This window comes from Thamnophis sirtalis, unplaced genomic scaffold, assembly GCF_051295495.1.
Source record: "Thamnophis sirtalis isolate CommonGarterSnake01/CBP01778 unplaced genomic scaffold, rThaSir2_p1.2 scaffold_2, whole genome shotgun sequence".
Lineage (NCBI taxonomy): Eukaryota > Metazoa > Chordata > Lepidosauria > Squamata > Natricidae > Thamnophis > Thamnophis sirtalis.
In genome coordinates, this window is record NW_028261382.1 from 128,523,150 (window position 1) to 128,548,209 (window position 25,060).

The 25,060-nt window shown below is 37.7% G+C and overlaps 1 protein-coding gene across 1 annotated transcript in view; it reads right to left on the reverse strand.

The window, feature by feature from the left end:
• The window catches only part of CNBD1 (cyclic nucleotide binding domain containing 1), a 109,764-nt gene extending 85,670 nt beyond the window's left edge, over positions 1–24,094 (reverse strand). Inside the window, exons 1-3 of the mRNA XM_087703571.1 lie at positions 24,084–24,094; positions 21,573–21,686; positions 14,721–14,879 (exon numbers count right to left, since the gene is read on the reverse strand). Coding sequence (XP_087559697.1) covers positions 14,721–14,879; positions 21,573–21,686; positions 24,084–24,094 — 284 coding nt within the window. The remainder of the gene's footprint in view (positions 1–14,720; positions 14,880–21,572; positions 21,687–24,083) is intronic.
• Positions 24,095–25,060: the final 966 nt, after the last annotated feature.

Consider the following 25,060-nt stretch of genomic DNA (forward strand, 5'->3'; position numbering starts at 1 on the left):
TGAAAAAGAAAAAAGATCTTTGTTTGGGATTCAAATTAAGGTTACCCTACATGGACTACAAAACTACTAAAGAACTACTAGAATTCTTTTTATGTATGTCTTTGCTGAAATCCAGTGTCCATATAGACTAGATGTGGTAGCCCTCATTTGTATTCATCTAATTTCTAATATAATTTTAGTGGCAAGACGAAACAGTTGCGGATAATTTAAAATAAAAGCTAAATTAGGCATCTCAGGAGCTCTTGAGGCCAGGTGCAAATCCTAAAACCTTGAGTGCAGCTGTCAAAACCTCCCCAGAATTTCTCACTTAGCTGTCCTATCCTACTATATAAAGACTAAATTGAGCCCTTAACCTGTAAAAAGTGTACTCCTGTAATAATACATCAGAACCATTTTGTTCGCTACCAGGCATGTTTCATTCTGCTGCCTTCCCTCATACATTTTTCTAAAGGCTGATGACTTCTGAGGCTACATCCAAAGATTAAAAAGGACCTAAGTCTAAAAAGGAAATACACACACACACACACACAGAGAGAGAGAGAGAGAGAGAGAGAGAGAGACACAATGTGTTTCAGTAAACCTAATAACATTCCTAAAATGAATCTTAAGAAGCAATCCATATCTTGATGATCTACCTCAGTAGTGTCAAACTCATGGCATCACGTTGTCATCACATGACATATTGAGACTTTTTTCCCTTTCGCTCAACTGGGGATTGGATTGGCCAATACATGAGGCATCCATGGGCCACTGGTTTGATACTCCTGATCTACATGCTGTCTATGATGAACTGTGAAGGATGGATGAATGGATGAGTAGATAGAAAACAGATAAATAGATTAAATTAGATTAGATTAGATTAAATAGATAGGAGAGAAAGAGAGAGAGGAAGGGAGAGAGACAGAGACAGAGAGAGAGAGAGAGAGAGAGAGAGAGAGAGAGAGAGAGAGAGAGAGAGAGAGATCATTATTCTTGCTTGCGTAAGAACTGAAATTCATAAAACAGTCAGGCACTTCCATCCAGATGAAAAAAAGCTAGACAGTTAAACTGCAAGTAGCCCAGAGCAAATCTAAGTCTGTTTAATGAAGCAAGAAGATTGATCAGCAGATGTTAATATGTATTTCTTAGAACCCTGCAGCTTTCACACCACATTATGTATGTTTTGTTTTATTGTTTGTGAATTAATAAATATCAGGCCTATCTGCATTGGTTTTTATTCCTTGCAAATGTTGAAATCGTGACAAAGGTTCAGATGTGGAAATCATAAAACTGAGAAGAATTAAGAATCAGACTACTTAATTTTCTGTTATGAGTTGAAAGAAACAAATTGTAACTGAATGCAACTGAGCAACTATACATTACCAAGGTGGATATGAATGCAAAGTCTGGAAATTGAAAGGATCAAGAAATCAAGTTCTCCTCCTTAAAACAAAAGTGATGGATCTATAACTGAAGAAAAACCTGAACACTTAACACAAACCTTCCACACCATGAACAACTGATTTTTGACCTGTCAAGGACACATCAGTCTAAATATAATTCACTAGACTTTGGGTGGAAGAGATGTGGTGGCTCAGTGGCTAAGACGCTGAACTTGTCGATCAGAATAGTCGGCAGTTTGGCGGCTCGAATCCCTAGTGCCACGTAACAGAGTGAGCTCCTGTTACTTGTCCCAGCTTCTGCCAACCTACAGTTTGAAAGCATGCAAGTAGAAAAATAGGAACCACCTTTGGTGGGAAGGTAACAGCATTCTGTGTGCCTTCAGCATTTAGTCATGCCAGCCACATGACCACGGAGGTGTCTTCGGACAGCGCTGGCTTTTCGGCTTTGAGACGGAGATGAGCACCACCCCCTACAGTCGGGAATGACTAGCACATATGTGCAAGGGGAACCTTTACCTTACCTTTTAAACTTTGGGTGGTTATCAGTCTGTACTTAAAGAATCAGTTATTAATCACCTGAGCTTCAAATTCAAGAGGCAGGAAGAAGGCAGCGCTCAAATCTGTACATTTGAGTCAGAGGTGGGTTCCTACCAGTTCGCACCTATTCGGTAGAACCGGTTTACCGAACCGGTTAGAAGAGGTTCCACCAGTGGACCCGGAAAGCAGGCCACACCTACAGAAGAGGTTCAAATTTTTTTTGAAACCCACCACTGGTCCTTGTATATGATTATTCTACACTATCATGCTCATATTTATAAAACTCAGAGCCTCTGTGAAAGGTAAGGATGACTACTGCGTTTGTGGTGCAATCAGAACATGGCGTGTGTTGAAGTTGTTTTAATGCAAACCAAAGATGCCTTTTAAAAAACAAGTTTACATCATATTCTTATGCATTCCAGTGCTGTGTGTGAGGTAATTTAAGGTGGTTCTGACAAGTGTCGTCGGCATCTTCATATCCGGTCACATGGGCGGCAAGCCACTCCCACAAAGGAGGCCACACCCACAGAGTAGGTTCAAACAATTTTTGAAACCCACCACTGATTTGAGTACATTTGTATGCTACTGAGGCTAGTTGGGGATGTTATTTAACTGGCAAGGTTCCTTGGAAACTGGTTGATAAATTTTATATGGAAAAGCAAATGGGAAACAGTTCAAATTTTGTCTCTCTCTCCCATTCTTTAATGGAAAAACACCTTACCAATATTTATGGACACATGTGCGCGCGCACGCCCACACACACAAACATTCAAACACTTGTTCTAATATATCAATCAAAGGCAGTGGTTCATTAAAATAATAATTATAACAATCCTCAGACAGAAACTAACACCATCATTACAACATAAACATTATGCAGTGATGATTGTCCTGAAAACCTACGAAAGATTATAATATACTCAAAAAAGCAAATGAAAAAGGACTCTGATCAGATATACTTGCTTTATTTTTTTTTCAGAAATGCCTAAGAGTCTGAACCACATTGACAAAAACTTGTTCAGTAATTAGAACAGTAGTTATGTATTTAAACCTGCTGTGTTGTTAAAACTGTTTGTTATGCATGAGTCTATGAAAAGGTGATTTAAAGGTCAACTTGATTTTAGAACTACAACTCACCCAGAAATATTATTTTATTTAATACTGTATATTTGAATACATAAATAGTTTTAGGAATTTGTACTGATAAAATTATTGAAGCATGAAAACTGTACTGTGTAATAAGTAACAACCAAAGTAATTAGACAGTTCCATTCAATTTCAAATGAAATATATAACTTTTTTTCTATTTATATTGATATTATTGGCTTTTCTCCTACAACTATTTAAAATTATTTAACAAAGTTACACACACACACACACACACACACACACACACACACACACACACACACACACACACACACACACACACACACACACACACACACACACACACACATATATATATATATATATATATATATATATATATATATATATATATATATATAAATGTCTCTGTGTGTGTATGTTCCAGCATAACCCATAATGCCTCGAGCAATTTGAATAAAACTTGATATACAGATGATTTACTCTCTGGAAACAAATACTGTGGGGATAAAGATAAAGGTTCCCCTCACACATACATGCTAGAGATTCCTGACTCTAGGAGGAGGTGTTCATCACTGTTTCAAAGTCGAAGAGCCAGCGCTGTCCAAAGATGTCTCCATAGTTATGTGGCTGGCATGACTAAATGCCAAAGGCGCATGGAACACTGTTACCTTCCCACCAAAGGTGGTTCCTATTTTTCTACTTGCATTTTTTACATGCTTTCGAACTGCTGGGTTGGCAGAAGCTGGAACAAGCCATGGGAGCTCATTCCTTTATGCGGCACTAGGGATTCAAACCACTGAACTGTTGACCTTTCTGATCGACAAGCTCAGCTTCTTAGCCACTGAGCCACCGCTTTCCTGTGGGGCTAAGACAACCCTAAAACCCCTTGGGGAGAGATGTTCTGTTAAGATACAGCCTGTTGTGCTTTAAAATGTTTTCTGTTGTACTGCCGTAAAATGGATTCTACTGTACAGTGCAGTAGAGTTGCCATGGTAACGGCTTCACAGTACTCCACATTACAGGATTCAGAGTGTGGCTTTAAGCGAAGATGGTTCCTTCCTTTCTATTGAGAATCTTGATTGACTAAAAGGCATTGTGAAATGAGGCCCTCTTCCCATAAGTATCCTGTACTAGGGTGAAAGGCAATGCACAAACATAATTTATCAATAGTACCAAGCAGAAAAGACTTGGGAGATATCAGTTGAGATTTCTGGATTTCCCATACAATTGTCGCTTTTGAGAAGTGACAAGCTTTTACACATGGCAAGGAATTCTGCTGAGTTTTCATGTATGCTCCCAATAAAGTATCAGGAGGCAACTCTGAATAATCCCAAACTTGTTAATTCTTTCACTTCCCTAAGAATGCTGTATTATTCAAAAACATTTTCCTTTATTGTACCTTATACTTGGAAATACCACCCAGCTTTACCTTACTGATTTCCATCAAGTCTTTCCTCCGAACTCATCATACACTAAGAACATTTTTCTTCCTGTCCCTGGCAATTAACCTTAACTATACATAACTGAAACTTATTGTGCTCTTTTCTTCTCTTTGTTTTCAGTTTCTTTCTCTTCCTTAATTGTTTCCATTGTATTAAATCTTGATAAAGTTTGTGTTATGTCCTGGGCGAATGAATGGAGACGAGGCCAGAATAAACTTCAGCAACTTGTTTATTACTTCTAACAATGACAGCCGGGCTCCTGTCAGATGGGTAGCCAATCAGAATGAACTGTCTTTCCTGTTTAAACAATGGACCTGAGGGAAAACGTCAACTATTATGAATATTTAACACCCCTTCCTTCTCAGATGGATCATACGTAGTGTTGTAAGTATGTGGGGTGGTGTCTTGCCCACCCTGATTTGCGCACTTCAGTCTCGGCAGTTAGGGTTAGAGTTAGGTTAGGTCAGCATTAGTGCAGCCATTTTACATATTCAATAAGTATTGTGATCACCTAACAGTTCCCACTGAAGACTCTATATAAATGAGCACTTTTGATTGGTTACATCCAACCTTGGAAATAGGAAATGTTGCAAAGAAAATAAATTATGAAAAAAATAAACAACATTCTTTGTGGATTTCTCAAGCATTCTTTAGGCTCCTTGCTACTTTCTCTAATCCATTGTCTCCATGTCTCCTTGCTACTTCATCTAGTCCATTGTCTCCATGTACCACTGAAAGAAGTAGAGAGAACTTTGACCTACTGAAATGGATTCTGGATGTAACTGCCAAGGTTATGATTAGAGAATCTGTATGCTAAACCAACTCAATAGACAATGCTTACGTTGAAAAGCAGTGCTATTATATCTCTTATATATTCTAGTATTAAAAACCAGGTAGGAAGGAATAGATGGAAACCATGGAAATGCTTTAAAGAATAACCTCATAGTATTTTTTTTAAAATGTTCTCTTTACTATTGCTACATATTGCATATGACTTGTGACACTGATGTGATGGCTAATCAATGTGAAAAATTCTTAATAATATTCCATTTAAAAGCCAGGTATATGAAGGTTTCTATCAGACTTTAGCTTTCAGGTTACAACTGGCTACAGCTGGAAATTTAAAACTGGAACAGCACATTTTTATCTGCTCTGAGTTTTCTTCCACCTGCAAGCAACTTCCAATGAAAGAACCAGGGGGGAGAAACAAAGAGATATTGAAGATACCCATCACACTTTTTGCTTTAATACCCAGTATCGGAAAAAACAGTAAGGAGGTAGGGAGCCACCTTTTTTTCCCAGTAACCTCTTATCTTAATTGATCACAGTAATCCAAAGTTCCTCAACACACTGCTTTTTAACTCACATAATTCCCCTACATCTGCAGAGCATCAGGCTGGAGAAAGCCTCTTTAATCCTAGCCTTTAATACTAGGATTTAAGAGTGAAATTGACTGAAATAAACTGTGATTTGTAGCCGTACATCTTGAGGAAAGGGGTCTACATCAACATGGAAGGAAGCTCCTCACACTCCCTCCCTTCCCTCTAGTTTTGACATAACTCCACCTGCTTATGCTGATGTTGCTTTGTGGCAGGAATTTACAGCCTAGCTTTGGATGGTATAAGCATAGCCATGAGACTGTGGAAGAGTTGCACTTGCAGTTTGAAGCTGGCTAGACTGAGAGGTTTCTTTCTTTAATCAAGAGAACCATAAAGCCTTTTTTTTAATGTAGAGCTGAAAGCTGTACCAGTTACAGCCAAAGAAAAACCCTAGCTGTATGCTGCAAGCTATAACAGTTGGAGAAGGTAGAGAAAACTCATGGGAAAGATAGGTAGTAGTCCAACGGGAGTCAATCAGCAGATCAGGAAAAAGTCCAATGACTTGACATGGATGCTCAGAAGCACTGATTACCATGGTTGATTCAACATCAAACACATGGAAATAAAGAGAAGAATACTTATCTCAGCTCTAATGGAGCCCAGCATATTGACAAAATTACTGTCGCTGCCTAACGTAAAAAGACAAAGATAGAAAAGTGTTTTTCATTGTCTGATGTGAAATACCCTGTAGCAACACGGACGCAAACCATTTGATAGCATTGAAACCGTACTCAGTATTGCTCTGCAATTGCATAAGGCAGCTTCCTCACATTAGCATTCAGGTATATTCCTTTAATTTAATTGCCTTTCTAAATAACTTTTAACCCACCTTTTACATCTAACTTTTTAAAATTAATGAGAAACTGGGAAATTCAGTAGGCTCTTTTTATATCCTCCTTAGGCTCAGCATATTTGCTTATGTTATTTGTTTATTTATATCCCACCTTTATTATTATTATTATTATTATTATTATTATTATTATTATTATTATTATTATTATTATTATTATTAGTCAAGGTGGCTGAACACATATAATACTTTTTCCTCCTCCTATTTTCCCCACAGCAACCCTGTGAGATGAGTTGGTCTGAGACAGGATGACTGGCCCAAAGTCATCCAGCCACCTTTCACACCTAAAGGGACACTAGAATTCACAAACTCCATGTTTTTAGCCTGGTGCCTTAATCATTAGACCAAACTGGTTCTAAAAATGTTGATGATGATCATTTCCATGTTATTGTGTATGCGTATCTGCATGCTTTTGTAAATTAACTAGTCTGAGACTCTGGATCCAACAGATGCCATTAAAATCCAGACCACATTCAAATATAATATGGATAAAACAATGTGTTCAGTCAACACATTGTCATGCATGAGCTAAATATGGCTCAGTGAAACCTGCTGCATGCCAGTTTGCATCATCTGCCTGAATTTCAATGAATGCTCTCAAAGAAAAACTATACATTTGATGACACTAACATGTGAAATCAATAAGAATCTGCCAGTTTTCTTTGAAATATAAAAAAATAATCAGATTGAAGGAAAGCACATGAAAATAAAATCAGCAATGGCACTATATCATCCTATTGTGCAGTTTACCTTTCACAATTATGAAGCTGCACTGTATAACCATAAACTCCACAACAGTCATTTTATAGAAACACTTGACATTTTTCAGGGAAGGGTATTATTTCTGTGGCAATTCTATGAATCAGCATTAGGGGAAAAAATTTAAAAAAAATATTATTTGGCAATTCCAGGTTCGTTGATTTGCAACTGGCTTCATTGTATAAGGCCCCAAGAACAACAACACATGGAATTACTTAATTGTAGTTTTCTTTGTTGTTCTTCATCTATAGACAGAATCTTGCCAGCCTAAAGCAACTATTTGCATAGCTACATATATACTCTGAGAATAGCTATGGAAAAGCCATTTTAACCCTCTTTCTACCTACGAAACTTTCCAATTTCTTTGCCCTCTGGGAAGCAGATCCTCTCTTCTGGGAATCCATTCCACCTCATACTGGTAGATAGGATTATTTATTGAAAGCAATGCATTGTGGATAAACTTCTTCATTGTCTTGGACGTAGAAGTGTTTTAAAAAGGAGAAGATTTCAGTATACCCTCCAAGGTACATTTATACAACATATATATCTAAAGATCACATTTATTGTTTTCTTGTTCCAATTCCATTTACTTATTTCTCTCCATTCTATGCATTTATACAGATATCTGATAAACAGTCAGACATCCCCTATAAAAGGTAATGGTAAAGGTTCCCCCCGCACATGTGTACTAGTCATTTCCAGCTCTATGGGCGGTGCTTATCTTTAAGCCGAAGAGCCAGTGCTGTCCAAAGATGTCTCTGTGGTCATGTGGCCGGCACACGGAGCACTGTTACCTTCCCACCAAAGGTGGTTTCTATTTCTCTACTTTCATTTTTACGTGCTTTCGAACTGCTAGGTTGGCAGAAGCTGTGACAAGTAATGGGATCTCACTCTGTTACACGGTGCTAGGGATTCAAATTGCTGAACTGCCGACCTTCTGATCAACAAACTCAGTGTCTTAGTCACTGAGCCACAGTGTCCCTGACATCCCCTATACCATTGGCTAATGAGAATGTACAATAAAAAGTGGATAACATGGTTGATGACTTTATGGAAATAAGTAGTTTTTCTGCCATTCCCTTCTTTGTAACCAATAGCTTGGCATTCCTGATGATCTCTCTTTCAAATATTATGCAGAACTTATCCTGCTTAGTTTCTGAGCCCAAAGAAGACTAGGTAGGGGCTGCCACCCACATTGCCATGATCTACACATTCTGCTTGTAAGCTATTGCAGCATGTTCAACATATTTGGAGAACTTCACAGACACAGAGAACAATAAAAATCAAGTGCACAATTACTTGCAGTTGTCCTAGTTCTTACTTAAACTTTCTCCTCAAACATCTATCTGGCCATTCTTTAGGATGACATATGCAATGGACTTCTGGTCTCATCCAATAATTATTAACAGCAATAAGGGAGACATGATGTATGTTGAAATGTGGCCAAATATTAATAAAAATCTAGAGTACATACACACAAACGGCCCACAAGGTTTTTAAAATTTAAGGAAGTGATTATTGTAATTGTACCAGTCTTCCTTTGCTTCTGGCTTTTGGTGATTAGTTACAACTCTCACTTGTCCCATACTATAAAGAGAAAGATATTCACAGCTCAGTCAATTAAACATGGTACAATTCAAAAGAGTCTTATAATAATTATAGAATTATGGATTACAAAATATTAGTGGGAATAAAGTGCAACAGTCTCTTTCTGAAGCTTAAACCTCTCTTGTTTTGATTACAAAATAAATGTTTAAACTGTTTCACCTAACAAACATTTTTCCCCATCTTCTAAATTAATGGTATGTCATTCAATATTTGTGGCTCTCTTTGAAATCAATTTCATGCACACAAATTAAAACAAAACTCATTGGAATGTTCCTGAAATGAAAAGGTTTGTTTATGCTCTTCACACAGGGCCACATTCTTACTCTTGTAAAAAGTGGCCCTGTGTGAAGAGCATAAACTGCCAATTCTCTCTGAAATGAGTTGCCCTGAGATAAAATATCCAGTGGAAGGTGAAGAATAGCTGAAAACATTTTGTTCAATTGTTGACATTTAATTTCAAGACTGGTAAGGGAACAGCATCCTTCAAAAATAACTGAAGGCCATGGTTAAACATCCATGTATATGGAAGACTACCCTCCAACATTATATTTCTCTCTATTCTGTGTATCAGTTTAGATGTCTCATTCAGATATGATAAATCTCCTTCATATCTGTCCTATGATGCTGTACAATAAATAGTGGGAATCATCGTTGCAAGGAGCTACAAGATAGGATGAGGAGACCTGCAGGATTTTTATAATTACATAATCATCAAGTTAAATTTGCCATCATATATCTCGAGTGTAGAGCAGAAATGTTTTTTTATATATATCATGGTTTTAAAAATGCTTAATGTTTTACTTTGTGATTAATCCTATGGTTTCTCACAATCAAATATTTTTGTAAGTCACTACAAGAACACAATTAGTTTGGTTACAAAGCAAAGCAACAAAAATCCCAAATAAGCAAAGAAATAAAAAGATAGGTCGAGGGTAAGCCAGATTTAGGAATGGCTATCTCCACCTCAAAACTGATATTATAGTATTCTTATGCTATATTATTGAACTTGTGCTTAGATTTTTAATTCAAATCCTTCTATGGATCCAGCTAAGACCAATATGGCTTGCTGTTCTTCTGTAGAATTGCTTTCTTAAAATAATAAAGAAAGCAGGATAGTTCAATTTAGAGATATGTACTATCCTGCAAAGTCATACTTTATGTCTCAAATGGGAAACATGTAGCTTCAAAACTTCTTGTTTACAAATTCTTCGAAATACATTACCAACTGTTTTGTTGTGGTTTCTTTTGGAGAAGGGGCAAGGTCAAACAGCACACCTATTGACGTGATTTCCTGCCCTGGCATCACATTTTTTTAAAAAAATTAACATATCTAATGCATTTTTTAAAAGCAAAGAAAATTGGGAAGACCAGGAATGGAGATTTCTAATCCTTCCTCATTGAGTAATACTGCCCTTCCATTTAACAATATCTAATCTGTGACAGACAGCCCTCAACCATTCAGTAAATAAAAGAATAAGTAGAATTATATTTCATTTCATATTCATGAGCAATTTTCTAAAGAAGGAAAAGGAGGGAGAGGAGAAAAGGTTTTATAATGAAATAACTTATAATGAAATTTGAAAATGTTGGCAAACATCTGTAAAGAACTTAATTTATCATTTTCATCCATTTGAGTTTCACACATCCACTCAGGATGGACCATTCATATCTGCCAGTTACATCTTTGAAAGGACTTTGTCTGGTCCCCCCAAAAAATCCCAATTCAATATTCAAATAAATAAATCTGTTAATCTTCCATTTTTCCACAATTAAATTTGTTTAAAATTTATTTTTTTAAATTTATTTATTTAGAGAAAGAAAGAAAGAAAGAAAGAAAGAAAGAAAGAAAGAAAGAAAGAAAGAAAGAAAGAAAGAAAGAAAGAAAGAAAGAAAGAAAGAAAGAAGCAGAGTTTAATTGTCAGTTGACATAGAAGCAAATATTAAATGGTCATGACTCATCTCAACTACCATTGGGCTTACAATGATGAGTTAAAAAATCACACCTGTTCATTTAGTTGCGACTGTTCATTTAGTTCACTTTTGCTTCCCCATATATTTCAAAGTCCAAGCAGAACCCATCCAACTCAGAACTACAGGAAGAGAAGCAAAAGGAGCAAGAGGAGGAAATTCTAGAGTGTTATTCTTCTCAGAAAGGAAAGTGGTAAGTGGATTTCATCAGAAGTATCCCCACCGGATGGGCTAACTGCATTTTAAAAAATTGCTGCTCATTCACAATGAAGTATTTGGAGCAAACACCTTTTCAATTCATTTTAGTAAAAAATATGTATCTTTACTCTACAAAAATGTATCTTTACTCTACAAAAGTATATTGCTGTTTAATTTCACCATAATCCCTAAAGAAAAATGTGTTAATTGGTAGGACTAGAGTTAAAAATATTGTGTTCCAGATTTTAACCTCCTGGGACCAGATTCTCTGGCAGATGGATAAGAAAGGAGTTTGTAATTCCTGATGTGCTGAAAGCTAAAACTATTTTTTCACACCTAAGTTATGAGTTCATCTTTACATGAAAAGGGAGAAAGTTTAAAGTACAGCTTTAATTTATTTCAAGCAACTGACATAAAGCCAAACCTCCCTCTTTTAAATAATGTTAAACTATTTCTCCATAGCTTCAGTTTTCAAAATTAATTAAAGATGTTTATATATTTCTCTACTATGTTCCCAAAACATAACAAACGAGGAGAAACTATTCCTATGATTACCTTTGTTAAACACAACTGTTTGGTTGCAAATTATTATTTCTCATTAAGATACTCACTGAAAGACTGTAAGTTTAATTCACTTTATCCTTTATTCTTATTCCTAAATCATTCTTGCTTGCTTTAAAATATTTTAATCTGCCCGTCACTTTGAATTATTCTAGGGTGGTGATACTATAATAAAAATGCAGAAAAATAAAAAGAAGAGATACAAGATCACATATCAGCCTTTGAACAGCTCTAAGATTAAAGGCAGTAAGTTTATAAAAATGCAGTGGAGAAAAAAACTAATAAAAAATTGTGATGGATGTAATAAAGAACTGCAATAGCCATCAGACCACGTTTGTGGCCAATTAATACCACAATTCAAGCACATTATGAGCAATCCTAGTTTATCCTTTCATCCCAGATCCAATATTTGTTTATTCTAATTCTTTCATTGCCTTGCCCTAAACTTCATGATAAGCAAGGTAGCCTTGAAAAACAGTACAACATTTTAGTCTTGCTTATTCAATTGGTTAAAAACATACCTCACCACTTAAGCTTAATTACTGTACTTTCTCAAATAGACTGACTATATTAGATAGACTTGGTTAGGTGTCCTCTATTCCAGAAGCTCCTCAGAGAGAGCAAGAAAAGCAAATTATCGAAACAAATTAGTTTGGACCAACTTCCAACTGTGATCATGATAAAGAAGAGCCAAAATGGCTACAGTCTAATCCTATTCCGCAATGCTACAGTGAATATGAGTCCCATGGTAAATTGAAACCACCCAAAGAATTATAAGGTGACTAGCTACAATATACCAAAAGTGAGAGAACATAAAGTAGGCGCGCAGGGGTGAAATGCTACCGGTTCTGATCGGTTTGCCTGAACCAGTAGTAAAAAAATGTTGATAATCAACTGGATGACGATCAGTTGTGACACGTGATTTATATTAACTAGAATCATCTGATTTCCTGCTTTCTTCTTCTTCTTCTTCTTCTTCTTCTTCTTCTTCTTCTTCTTCTCCTCTTCCTCCTCCTCCTCCTCCTCCTCCTCCTCCTCCTCCTCCTCCTCCTCCTCCTCCTCCTCCTCCTCCTCCTCCTTCTTCTGCCATATCCGTCATCAGACGTTGGCGATCATCTTGGCAATCCTATTTTTGTCAACAGCCGCATCAAAAAGTGCTTCTGAGTTTTGTCCAAATCAGTCCCTTAGATTTTGAAGCCATGATGTTGTTCTTCTGCCTGGATCTCATTTGCCTTCAATCTTTCCCTGGAGAATTAAGTAAAGGATGCTGTATTTTTCAGGGTGTCACATCACGTGTCCAAAATATTCTAACTTTCACTTTTTAATGGCTTTGATGATTTCCCTTTGCTTTCCCAGGCGGCTTATCTCCTCCTCATTTGTGATTTTGTTAACCCAGCTTATATGTAACAGCCGTCTGTAAATCCACATTTTAAATGCTTCTAGTTTCTTCAAATATTTTTCTGTCAGAGACCAACTCTCTACTCCGTAGATCAGGATAGAAAAGATTTCACATCTGATAAGCCTGATTTTCAGATTTAGGCTTATGTTGTGACTGAAGAAGACCTTTTTCATTTTGAAGAATGCTGTTCATGCTTTCTCTATCCTTGTCTTTACTTCACTGATCATATACCAGCTTTCAACTCATATCTTTCTCAAAAAAGAGGGTGAAAATCTAGGTACATCTTATACACAGCATTTTTGGCCTCCCGAAAACCTGCCCCCTTCACCAAAATGGCCATGTATAGCCTTTAGGAGGCTTCAAGAGTGCTCCTGGGGGCTGGGGAGGGCAGAAATGAGTGAAAAACAGGCCATTTTTTGCTCGTTTTTGCTCCCCCAGTCCCCAGGAGCACTCTATAAGCCTCCTAAAGGCTATGCATGGCTCCCTTTTTTTTTACAAAAAATGGGGCCATTTTTGCAAAAATGGGCCATTTTTTGCTCATTCACTCCCCCAGCCCTTAGGAGCACCCTATAAGCCTCCTTTTCACAAAGAAATTTCAACTATATACTTTGAATCAGCAGTGGGATGCACTTACCTTTCCTACTGGTTCACAAATGTGAGCACATGCGCATGCGCACTTCCTTCTGCACATGCTTAGTGCTCACACATTATGTTGGGGTGGGTGGGCGGAACCTCCCGCAGCCACCACTACCAGTTCGCCCGAACCGGAGAAACTGGATGAATACTACATCTGCTTTGAAGAGGGGGGGGGATTTCACTGAAGAAAGATGACACCTTCCCCACTGTTCTGATATCCCATTCAGAATGTTCATTTGTATGGTCCACAGATGGGTTATATTATTAATCTCAGAGAAAAATTGTTTTTTTATACATTAACAGATTATTAACAATACTGAAAGCTCTACAATAAAAGTCCACAGATCTTTTGTCATCCTTGTAAAATATCTTAAGCTAGTTAATCATAAAGCATATATTAAAAGCATGTCAAAAATCACATTGGCTTTATAAGCTTTTTACAATATATAGATTAACTACTTTTAAGCATCTAATATCACAATATTCAATCTTACTATAGAAAGTATATAGCATTACAATAATGGCTTGCATTAGCTGGCTTTGAATTATCCAATTGCAAAGAAGTGGTATGTTGTAAATTCAGTTATCTTACTATTTATATAGTATAATATAGCTAATATGCTAATATACTATTTATATTAGCTAATTAACACCAAAACAAGACCTCTACTGCAAAGATACAAGGTATAATTAAAGATAAATTATCTAGGTATGTTATGGACAACCATTTAAAATTATGATATTCGCAGATAGCCATAAAAATAAAATTTCATAAAGTTTATATAGCAAATTCATATACTAACTAAAGGATATATTTTGAAAAAATAGTTGTTTCTATATATCCACTGAAATAAGTCATAGAAAACTCTGAATAAATTTGATACTTACATTTTCTTGAGTATTTTTATTAAATTGTGCATACTTTCTCGGGATTTGGGAAAGCTGGGCTGTAACCTATCGGGACTTGTCATCCTATTCAAATAGAACTGTATATTGTGAAAACCTTCAGAAGGTATAGGATCAGCACAGAAATTACAGGAATGTACCCTACAGAGCAGAAGAAAGAAAGTGAATGCTACTATTAAAGCATACTTATCCTTGAGCATCCAGGAAATAAAATTTAATTTTTTAAAAAATCTTTGGGACACCATTTCCCTCAAGATGAGATTAACCATGACCCTACTGGCATATAGAAAATTTAGAATTTTTTTTTCATCAAGCTTGGGGGAATCACAGAGAAATGAGGAGTCTGTAAGATGGCTATATTGTATGTAGGACAATGGATTGCTCTCCCACATTTTTATTTTTATTCTGATTTTATTTGTAATTTTGTCCGATTGTTTTTAACTGTTGTTTTAATTGTTTCAACTGGCTGTTATTGTATGCTAACCAGAGTCATGTCTGTGAGATGGGCAGCAGCTATCTATTGTACATCTAATAAACAAACAAACAAACAAACAAACAACCCACAGGAAACTTCATTCATAATTTAAAACCAAGGTGGCGCAGTGGTTAAATGCAGCACTGCAGGCTGCTGCTAGATCAGCAGGTCAGCGGTTCAAATCTCACCGGCTCAGGGTTGACTCAGCCTTCCATCCTTCCGAGGTGGGTAAAATGAGGACCCAGATTGTTGGGGGCAATATGCTGACTCTCTGTAAACCGCTTAGAGAGGCCTGAAAGGCCTATGAAGCGGTATATAAGTCTACTGCTATTGCTAAAACAAAATTATAACCGGTAGCTGCCGGTTTTGATAACTGATTATTACAATAGGGTTTTAAAAAAATATATAACATAATTTGCTAAATAAAATAGAAATGGAAGAGAGCATCATATATACTTCTAACTTCCTAGGTTTACATGATTAATCTCTCTTAAAAAGAAAAGGTGGACTTTTGAATCAGCATGCCTTTGGCCTGTTCTAGTCCATTAGATATTTTCCTTTCATACTTGAAACCCAATCAGCGTCAGCCCATACTTCTTCAACACTTGCTAGTGGAAGAAAGAAAAGTATTTTCCATTGGAATTATTTTTGCTTTTGCAAAACAGCTCTGCAAAGGTAGAAAGAAAAATGGTAGTAATCTTTATAATGATTTTTTTTCTTTTTACAGGACTCAAGAATAGAAAATTATTATTTATTGTATTTTATTTATTAAATTTTTGTGGCACCCTTCTCCCTATAAGGTGATTGAGCGGCATAATAAAAGGTCAAAATAATATCAAGTACAAGTTTAGAAATGCTGTGTGTATCTGGGTGAGATGAGAAGGAAGATCCTTGTTTTGTTTTGTTTTTTTAATAAAAAAAACTGCTATGATGGCAGAAAGACAGAGCAAACACTAGAACAGAAAATTGAAGTGAGACTGAGGTAAAGATCAACCACTGGTTTGTTTTCCTTTTCAGGAGGCCAATACTTGCTCCTATCCTAAAATCTCCATCCATCTCTCATTTTGGATTGCTGTTATTTCAATCAGGCAACTGTTCCCCATATAATTGAGGAAGAGCAAGGAAACAAGAACTAGACATTTTTAGTAAAGTAGCTTCAATAACAAACTTCTGAAAACCCTAAGCGAATTTTTCCATCTACATTTATTGTGAGATAAATGGGGTAGGGGTGGTTTTTTTAATAATTTGAAATGCTTCTTTCCAGGTTTCAGAGGTGTTATTTATATCAGTGTTTCTCAACCTTGTCAACTTGAAGATGTCTGGACTTCAACTCCCAGAATTCCCCAGCCAGCATTCGCTGGCTGGGGAATTCTGGGAGTTGAAGACCAGACATCTTCAAGTTGACAAGGTTGAGAAACACTGATTTATATGATAAGCTACCAGCTGGTTCTCCTATGTTTGGCTTATGTCTACTCTCCTGTTTATGTCTTTTCCAGCTTCCTTATATTTTTTCTACTTCCTTCATCTATCTTCCCAGCATTTTCCTACTACCATAACCACTTCCTACCTCCCATCTTCAATTTGATACTTTTCAAGGTATGTATGATTCATTCAATTTAGCGCATAATAGCAAAAGATGGAATGTAACTTAGAAAAAGTTCCCATAAACTAGTTCAAATCTGTCAGCCAGCACCATTGCCAGTTTCCATCCTTGTGATAGCTGTCAAGAAGGGGTAAACTAGAAAGTTATCCTAGAAAACCTGATCACAGCAAAGTACACACATTCCCCATCCCAGAAAAATAAGGAGAAAACTAAGAGCTTTTTTTAAACAAAAAATCTTAAAACTGGAAGCAAATAAAATAAAATCAATGAGTACGTCATTGAAGCTTGAATTAAAAATTCACTTTGTTGGAGTCTGAAATTATTATTAGAACAGTATTATTTTAAGCTGGCTTTTATAGGGAGAGAGGGCGGGAGGGTGAGTGGAAGGAAGGAAGGAAGGAAGGAAGGAAGGAAGGAAGGAAGGAAGGAAGGAAGGAAGGAGTAACAGTTAAATAAATCAACCACACAGTTATAAATGTATTACTGAATTTTTCTGTCAACTCATTCTTGTAAACATCTGCCTTGCTCTTTTATATCATATTGCTTACGATTAATGTGTGTATATTCTCATTAGTTGTTTGCACTGACGCTCAATTTACTTGTAAGCAAAATTATTCTGAAAAAGCTTTACTTTCTATTTAAAAGTAGAATTTGAAAAGCCATATTTTATTCAATGCCCTTCTAAAGCAAAGAAGCTGGCTTTCTGTGTACGATATTCTAGACAGTTTCTCTTTATAAACATTGGCTTAGATCAAAGTTTAAATGATACATTCTTATGAAGGAAATTTTATATTGTTACACGATAATCTCCTTCCAAGGGATCTCAAGTTTGCTAAATAATATTAAGCAGCATACTTTTGGGCAATTGTATAAACTTCCTCTGCTTTTCTCAAACATCTAAAAGTGTAAAAAATAGTCTACAATTATGCTGTCAAATCTATCAAAATTATCTCTCTGAGAAATGAACACTATTAGATGTGAACTGGTTGTGACTGTCTCCTGTCCAATTCTTTTTGCTGCACAAGATTTCTAATAATTTTTTTAAAAATGCCTATGTGAATAAAATTTCAACACAAAAAACTGCTTTTGTAGAAGAATTGACACATATAAATAACTTTAAGTGTCCATTAGATTGTTGGGAGCAATATGCTGACTCTGTAAATCATTTAGAGAGGGCTGTAGACCACTGAGAAGCGGTGTATAAGTCTAAATGCTATAGCTATTGCTTCTTAAACCAGTGAAAAATAAGGGATTCCCAACAGATGGAGTGAATAGAAAGGGTGTGTGGAAAAACAGAGTAACAAAATGAATAGAAGAATGTTTAGAGTGATACCACGTATGGTTTAGCAAAATGTCTCATTTTCAGAGTATAATAACACACTGCATTTAAATTAACTAGGAAATATCTTCTTGTAATATGCATTGGCCTGCTTAATACCTAACACGTCTATATCTCAGAATTATGCAACTGGAAAAGTTGTGTGTGTGTGTGTGTGTGTGTGTGTGTGTGTGTGTGTGTGTAGTGGCCTCCAAATAGGAGAAGGTTGCAGTACTATGCAAGGACTACTCTTCAGTTTTATGCTACGTATGACACTGAAATATGGAATTAAAAAGGTATAAATAAATAATGACAGTAACAATAAATAATGCATTTAATCCTCATGAAGTTTTAAAAGTAGCTTTTCCAGTGCATGTACCTTTGGACATAAAAATAATCTACTAGGGAAATTTAGCCAGCCAAAAACAAAATGGGAATTTCAATATTTTTACAATTATGCATGTGTGACAAGATGTCATGGCTCAGTCAGCTGCCAAATATACACAATATTATTTTGTGGTCGTTGTTGATAGAAATTGCAAATAGAAGACGTCATGCATATTTCTTAAAACAGAAACATTTTCACCAGGGGTGGCTTACTGTACCGATTAGTACTGGTTCGCTTCGTGCGCGCTTTGTGCAGTTGACTATTAATTGGTCTGCACATGTTTTAGAAACATGCTAGCAATGGCATAAGAGACCAGGGAACCAGTTCAGGGGCATGGCCAGCCTGGGTCACTTCCAGTTCTGCAACATAGGCCAAATCACCACTACTGGTTTGGCCGAAATGGACTGAACCGGGAGCAACCCACCTCTGATTTTCAGAAACACTTTTTCACACGTTGTGCCAATAAGGGAAGAAGGAAACTGGAAATTTTCAAAGGACACTTCCATGAAGAAGAAAAATAAATATGTTTAGTAATATTAAAATTTATTTTGGGGACCAACTGTGATGTATTTCTTACCTCTTGCTATTCATTTAATGATACAACATTAAGTAGTAAAACATTACTATTGTTTTTATATCTGAAATATATTAGATTCTGTATTAGAATCCACTACAGTTGAGTCGGTTGCAGAATTAGATAATGCATTTATTTTTATTTTATCAAATTGACTCGCTCTCAAAATAACTTTAAGTAGTTTACAGCTAAAACATTAAAAAACCATCTGAAAGACACAATACATTAGTAAAATGGGAGTGAAGTAAAGAAAGCAAAGGTAGCTTGTTTAAAATTATTGAGTTAAAAGGTGAAACCACCAGCTTCAAGGCCCTAACCATGGGTTGCTTGCATGCCATTCTGAAAGCCCTGTGCTGTTCGGTGGAGCCCAATCTTTACAGCCTTCCAAATGCCAAGAGATACTTAAATAAACAAAGGCAGTTTTGATCTGCTAAAGACTCTTTGGCTCAGATGAAGGATGAAGCAAGGCTTCTGATACGGAGCTAGGTGAGATCTGGAGATGGTTCACTGAAGAAGGTAGAACAAGGGCAAACAGGAGACATGATTTTTCAGCTCAAATGGCTTACAAAGGAAGTTGAAGAGAGTGAAACAAAAATATTCTACTAACCTAAGGGAGAAGGCCAGCCACCCCGTATAATTTACCCTCTGCTTAAGTCTAAGTGGAAACAAAGCAAATGTGGCTCTTTTACTGCTATTTCATTCCCACTTATCCAAAACCTGGAGCAAAATGGGAGCGTATAAAAGAAATCCAGTTTTGTTAACTGCTGTTCTGCCACATTCATTAGGGATGCACTACAGCATGGGTATAGTTAAATAGGTTAAAATTCATCCCAAGGGAGGCAACTGTGAATAAAGCATACGAAAATTAGTACGGGTAAGCACTAAGAATATTCAAGGTGAAAGAGGGGATCCAACTTGTGGGACTGAAGTCAAGAAAAAAAGTCCCCTGGAGCTTCAAAATGTCACACAGTCATGGAACTCAACTAAAAGGGAATGTGTATCACTTACAAATACGTTCAGAGGCAAAGACGCAAAGAATACTATCTACTGGCTTGAGATTTGACTCTGCGTATGATGGCTTTGTGATCATTTTGGATCTGGAAAGAGCACCATTCCCACTAATATTCACCTTCCATAGCTTCCTCCTGCTCATATTTCCCCCCACAGAAATATAATGGTGGCAAAATGGTTAGAATGCAGTATTGCAAGCTAATTCTGCTGACTGCAGCAGTTTGATTCTCATTTGATTCCCCATTTGGCAGATCGAATCTCACCAAGCTTAAGGTTGACTCAACCTTCCATCCTTCTGAGGTGAGTAAAAACAGGACCCAGATTGTTCGGGGGAATATTCTGACTCTGTAAACCACTTAGAGAGGGCTGCAAATCACTGTGAAGTTATATATAAATCTAAATGCTGCTGCTATTGCTATATCTGCCACAGGGGTGGGTTGTTCCCGAATTACTGCCAGTTCGGCGCATGCAAAAAATTTGTGTGCACACACTTTGCTCGCACACATGTCAGACATACGCTACGCATGCATGCCCATTTGCACAAAAATAGGTCTGTGCATGCGCAAAACATTTTAAAAGGGGGGGGAATAAAATTTGTGCAATTACAATTGCTCTGCGCATGAACAGAATCAGAAATCAAGATGGCAGCTTTGTAGCTGAACTGGCTCAGGGGCCTGGCAGGCCTGGGTCACTGCTGGTTCCAGCAACCCAGGCCGTCAAACCACTACTGGTTCAGTTGAACCGGTCCAAACCAGTAGGAACCCACCTCTAATCTGCCACCAGAATGTACTGTGCCCCAGCTCTGTGTTTCCCCAGCTTTCAGATTCTACCATTGCTGTGAACCCTCACTGCAGTTATAGGTAACAAAGAAAACATAGTTTAAACAAAGACACTGGCTTTGGACAGATAAGTAAGGCAGAACTGTATCACTTTATGCTTTCTAAACTTTACAAAGCCTCTAGGATTAGTTTACTCAGCAGTATAGTACTGCAGCATTTATTCCTTGTAAACTATAGATTGCTCCCCTCTTTGCCTTGTGATTTGGGTTTTGGTTTGGTTTTGTTGTGGGGGTTTTGGCAATCATTTTCTTCTCCTATGCTTTACTACAGTGAAAGAAAAAAAATATGGTGACATATAATTAATTTATACGCCATGATAGTACACCATGAATGGTCTCCAAGGTAAATGGATTCCATTTTAAACAATAATGAGGAGAAAAACATGACCATGTAAAACTTGGACTCAAAATTGGACTATGAATTAGACATGCTTTTCTCAGAGGTACGACAAAATATACTTTGAAACAACAAACAGATGTTTCTATTCAAGCAGAAAATAAATTTACCACTAGCTACTAATCTTTATATTTGACAGCTGCTTTAAGGCACATGTTGGTGACAACTGACCTAATATCATTGCCTGATTCCTTTTTTACTTTGAATACAGATTTTTAAAAATGAATTACCCTATTGTTCTTTTTTCAGGAATACCTGGCAATATGGGCTTTTTTTTAATGAAGATCTTGGGATAAATTTTCATAAATTTTTGATGAGCTTCTTCGGTGGAGCATAAATTCTCTCTAAAAAAACGAAATATGAAAAAGCAATAAGACTGTGTTTCAGATATATTCTAGGAAATATTATAGCTAAAATATTATAGCTAATCACAGAATTCTTTCAGTTGGACAGGTTTCTCCAAACTGTTAAATTTAGGATGAGGTGACCCAGAAATTTTTAAGATTTCTCAGCCAGTACTGACCACTTAGGGACACAGTGGCTCAGTGGCTAAGACGCTGAGCTTATCAGTTAGAAAGATTGGCAGTTCAGTGGTTCGAATCCCTAGTGTTGAGTTGAGTTGAGTTTTATTGATTTGTATGCCGCCAACTCCCGAAGGACTCCGGGCGGCTTACAATAAAACAAGGGAGGGGGGATAATACACAAACAACATATTAAAATATACAACAGTCACAATTTCCGAGGGGCTGGATATTTCGAGAGCCCCCCGGCCTGCTGGAGCAGCCAGGACTTAATGGCTTTGCAGAAAGCCAGGAGGGTAATAAGGGTCCGGATCTCCGCGGGGAGATCGTTCCAGAGGGCTGGAGCTGCAACAGAGAAGGCTCTTCCCCGGGGAGTCACCAGCCAACATTGGCTGGCAGATGGAATCCGGAGGAGACCTAACCTGTGTGATCTAATCGGTCTATGGGAGATGATCGGCAGGAGGCAGTCTCTCAGGTACCCAGGTCCGATGCCATGAAGGGCTTTATAGGTAACGACCAGCGCCTTGAAGCGGATCCGGAGACTAATGGGTAACCAGTGCAGCTCGCGGAGGATAGGTGTAATGTGGGTGTACCTGGGTGCACCCACGATCGCTCGCACGGGTGCGTTCTGGACCAGCTGGAGTCTTCGAACACTCTTCAAGGGCAGCCCCATGTAGAGCGTGTTACAGTAATCCAGTCTTGAGGTCACAAGGGCGTGAGTGACTGTCTGAAGGGCCTCCTGATCCAGGTAGGGTCGCAATTGGTGCACCAGGCGAACCTGGGCAAAGGTCCCCCTGGTCACAGCTGACAAATGGTTCAAAAGTCAGCTGAGGATCCAGGAGGACTCCCAAATTGCGAACCCTCGCTGAGGGGCGTATAATTTCACCCCCCAGCCTGAGAGATGGAATATTTGGCCAATCTTTGGGAGGGAACATCAGTAGCCACTCGGTCTTGTCTGGATTGAGTGCCAACTTATTTACTCCCATCCAGACCCTAACAGCCTCCAGGCACTTGCACATCACTTCTACTGCTTCGCTGAGTTGGCACGGGGCGGACAGATACAGCTGCGTATCGTCCGCATATTGGTGGTACTTAATCCCATGCCGGCGTATGATCTCACCCAGCGGCTTCATGTAGATGTTAAATAGGAGGGTGGACAGGACCGAACCCTGCGGCACCCATAATTGAGGGGCCTTGGGGTCGACCTCTGCCCTCCAACCAACACTGACTGCGACCTGTCCGAGAGGTAGGAGGAGAACCACCGGAGGACGGTGCCTCCCACTCCCACCTCTCGCAACCGTCGCAGAAGGATACCATGGTCGATGGTATCGAAGGCCGCTGAGAGGTCAAGGAGCACAAGAATAGAGGAGTGACCCCTATCCCTGGCTCACCAGAGATCATCGATCAGCGCGACCAAAGCAGTTTCCGTGCTGTAACCAGGCCTGAAACCCGACTGAAAGGAGTCGAGATAGTGCCGCATAATGGAGTGAGCTCCCCTTACTTGTCGCAGCTTCTGCCAACCTAGCAGTTCGAAAGCATGTAAAAATGCAAGTAGAAAAATAGGGACCACCTTTGGTGGGAAGGTAACAGCGTTCTGAGTGCCTTTGCCATTTAGTCATGCTGGTCACATGACCATGGATATGTCTTTGGACAGTGCTGGCTCTTCGGCTTTGATACGGAGATGAGCACCACATGCTAAAATTGGGAATGACTAGCACATATGTGCAAACCTTTAGCTTTACCTAAAAGAAATATTTTAAAATCTTTGCAGAGTAATCAAAAGTGGTCTAGGAGGACTGACCAGGAAGTTGTAAATTCTGAGAAACCATTGTGACGAATTTAGAACTTCCATGAATTTTTTTAATTTTATTTCCTTCATTCGTATCTCAGCTGAATTATAGGTAGGTGTGTTTAAAATCATCCACAATTTCAGCCCAGATGTTTTTTTCCTTATTTGTGTATATTGTTTTATAGAATTCATTTTGAGCTAGAATGTTTTTATTTTGAATTGTGTTTTCTTTTGAAAGTACCTTGAACCAGGAAAAGAAAACCCAGTGCTGAAAAGATAGAATTATAATAGGAAAATGTAATGTAAGAAGTGTAAATGCAGAAAAACTCAACACAATGAAATATGAAATGAAACAACTGAAAACAAACTTCTTAGACATCAGCAAATTGAGACCACTTGAGGCACAAATGACCAGGCTAAAATTATCTTACTTTGGACACATTATGCAAAGACCTAGTAGCTTTTTGGAGACGGCTCTAATACTGGGGTAAGTGGAAAGAAAGAGAAGAAAAGGAAGACCGTCAACAAGATAGATGGAGTCAGTTGCAGTGAGGATGAGTGCACCATTTATGATTTAAAAGATAAAATATGGACCAATCATCATGGAAGAATCTTATCTATGTAATTAGAAGTCAAAAATGACTTGATGGCACATAATCATCCTTCCCAAAATATGTCTTTCCTTCAGGTATATTAAAATAGCAATTTCAGTAAGTGTGTGTGTGTGTGGCTCCCAGAGTGAGCTGATAGACAGAAAAAGGAAGCAGTATGCTCCCTCCCAAATTTGGGCATACCAGGGGTTGTGACACAATAGATAGATAGATGATAGATAGATAGATAGATAGATAGATAGATAGATAGATAGATAGATAGATAGATAGATAGATAGATAGATAGATAGATAGATAGATGATAGAGAATTCAACTATATTTTCAACATCAGAGGCAAAGAGGTTAAAGAACACAAACACAAACTATTTTACTTTACTATTTTATTTCAAAGCAGAATTTCAGAACTATTGTAGCATCTATAAATACATTTTAGTAACTAAGTTAGATGGAGGAAAGTTATATATAATGCAAAGCAACTTAGGAAAAAGCGTGGGGGGGAAAACAAAAAGATGTGGAAGAGAGTTGTTAAGCAGGAAAGAAAATGCAGAGAAAGGAAAATGAATGAATACATGCATACAAACATAAGGTAAAGGTAAAGGTTCCCCTTGCACATACGTGCAAGTCATTCCCGACTCTAGGGGGCGGTGCTCATCTCTGTTTCAAAGCCAAAGAGCCAGCTCTGTCCGAAGACGTCTCCGTGGTCATGTGGCCAGCATGACTAAATGCCAAAGGCACACAGAACGCTGTTACCTTCCCATCAAAGGTGGTTCCTATTTTTCTATTTGTACTTTTACAT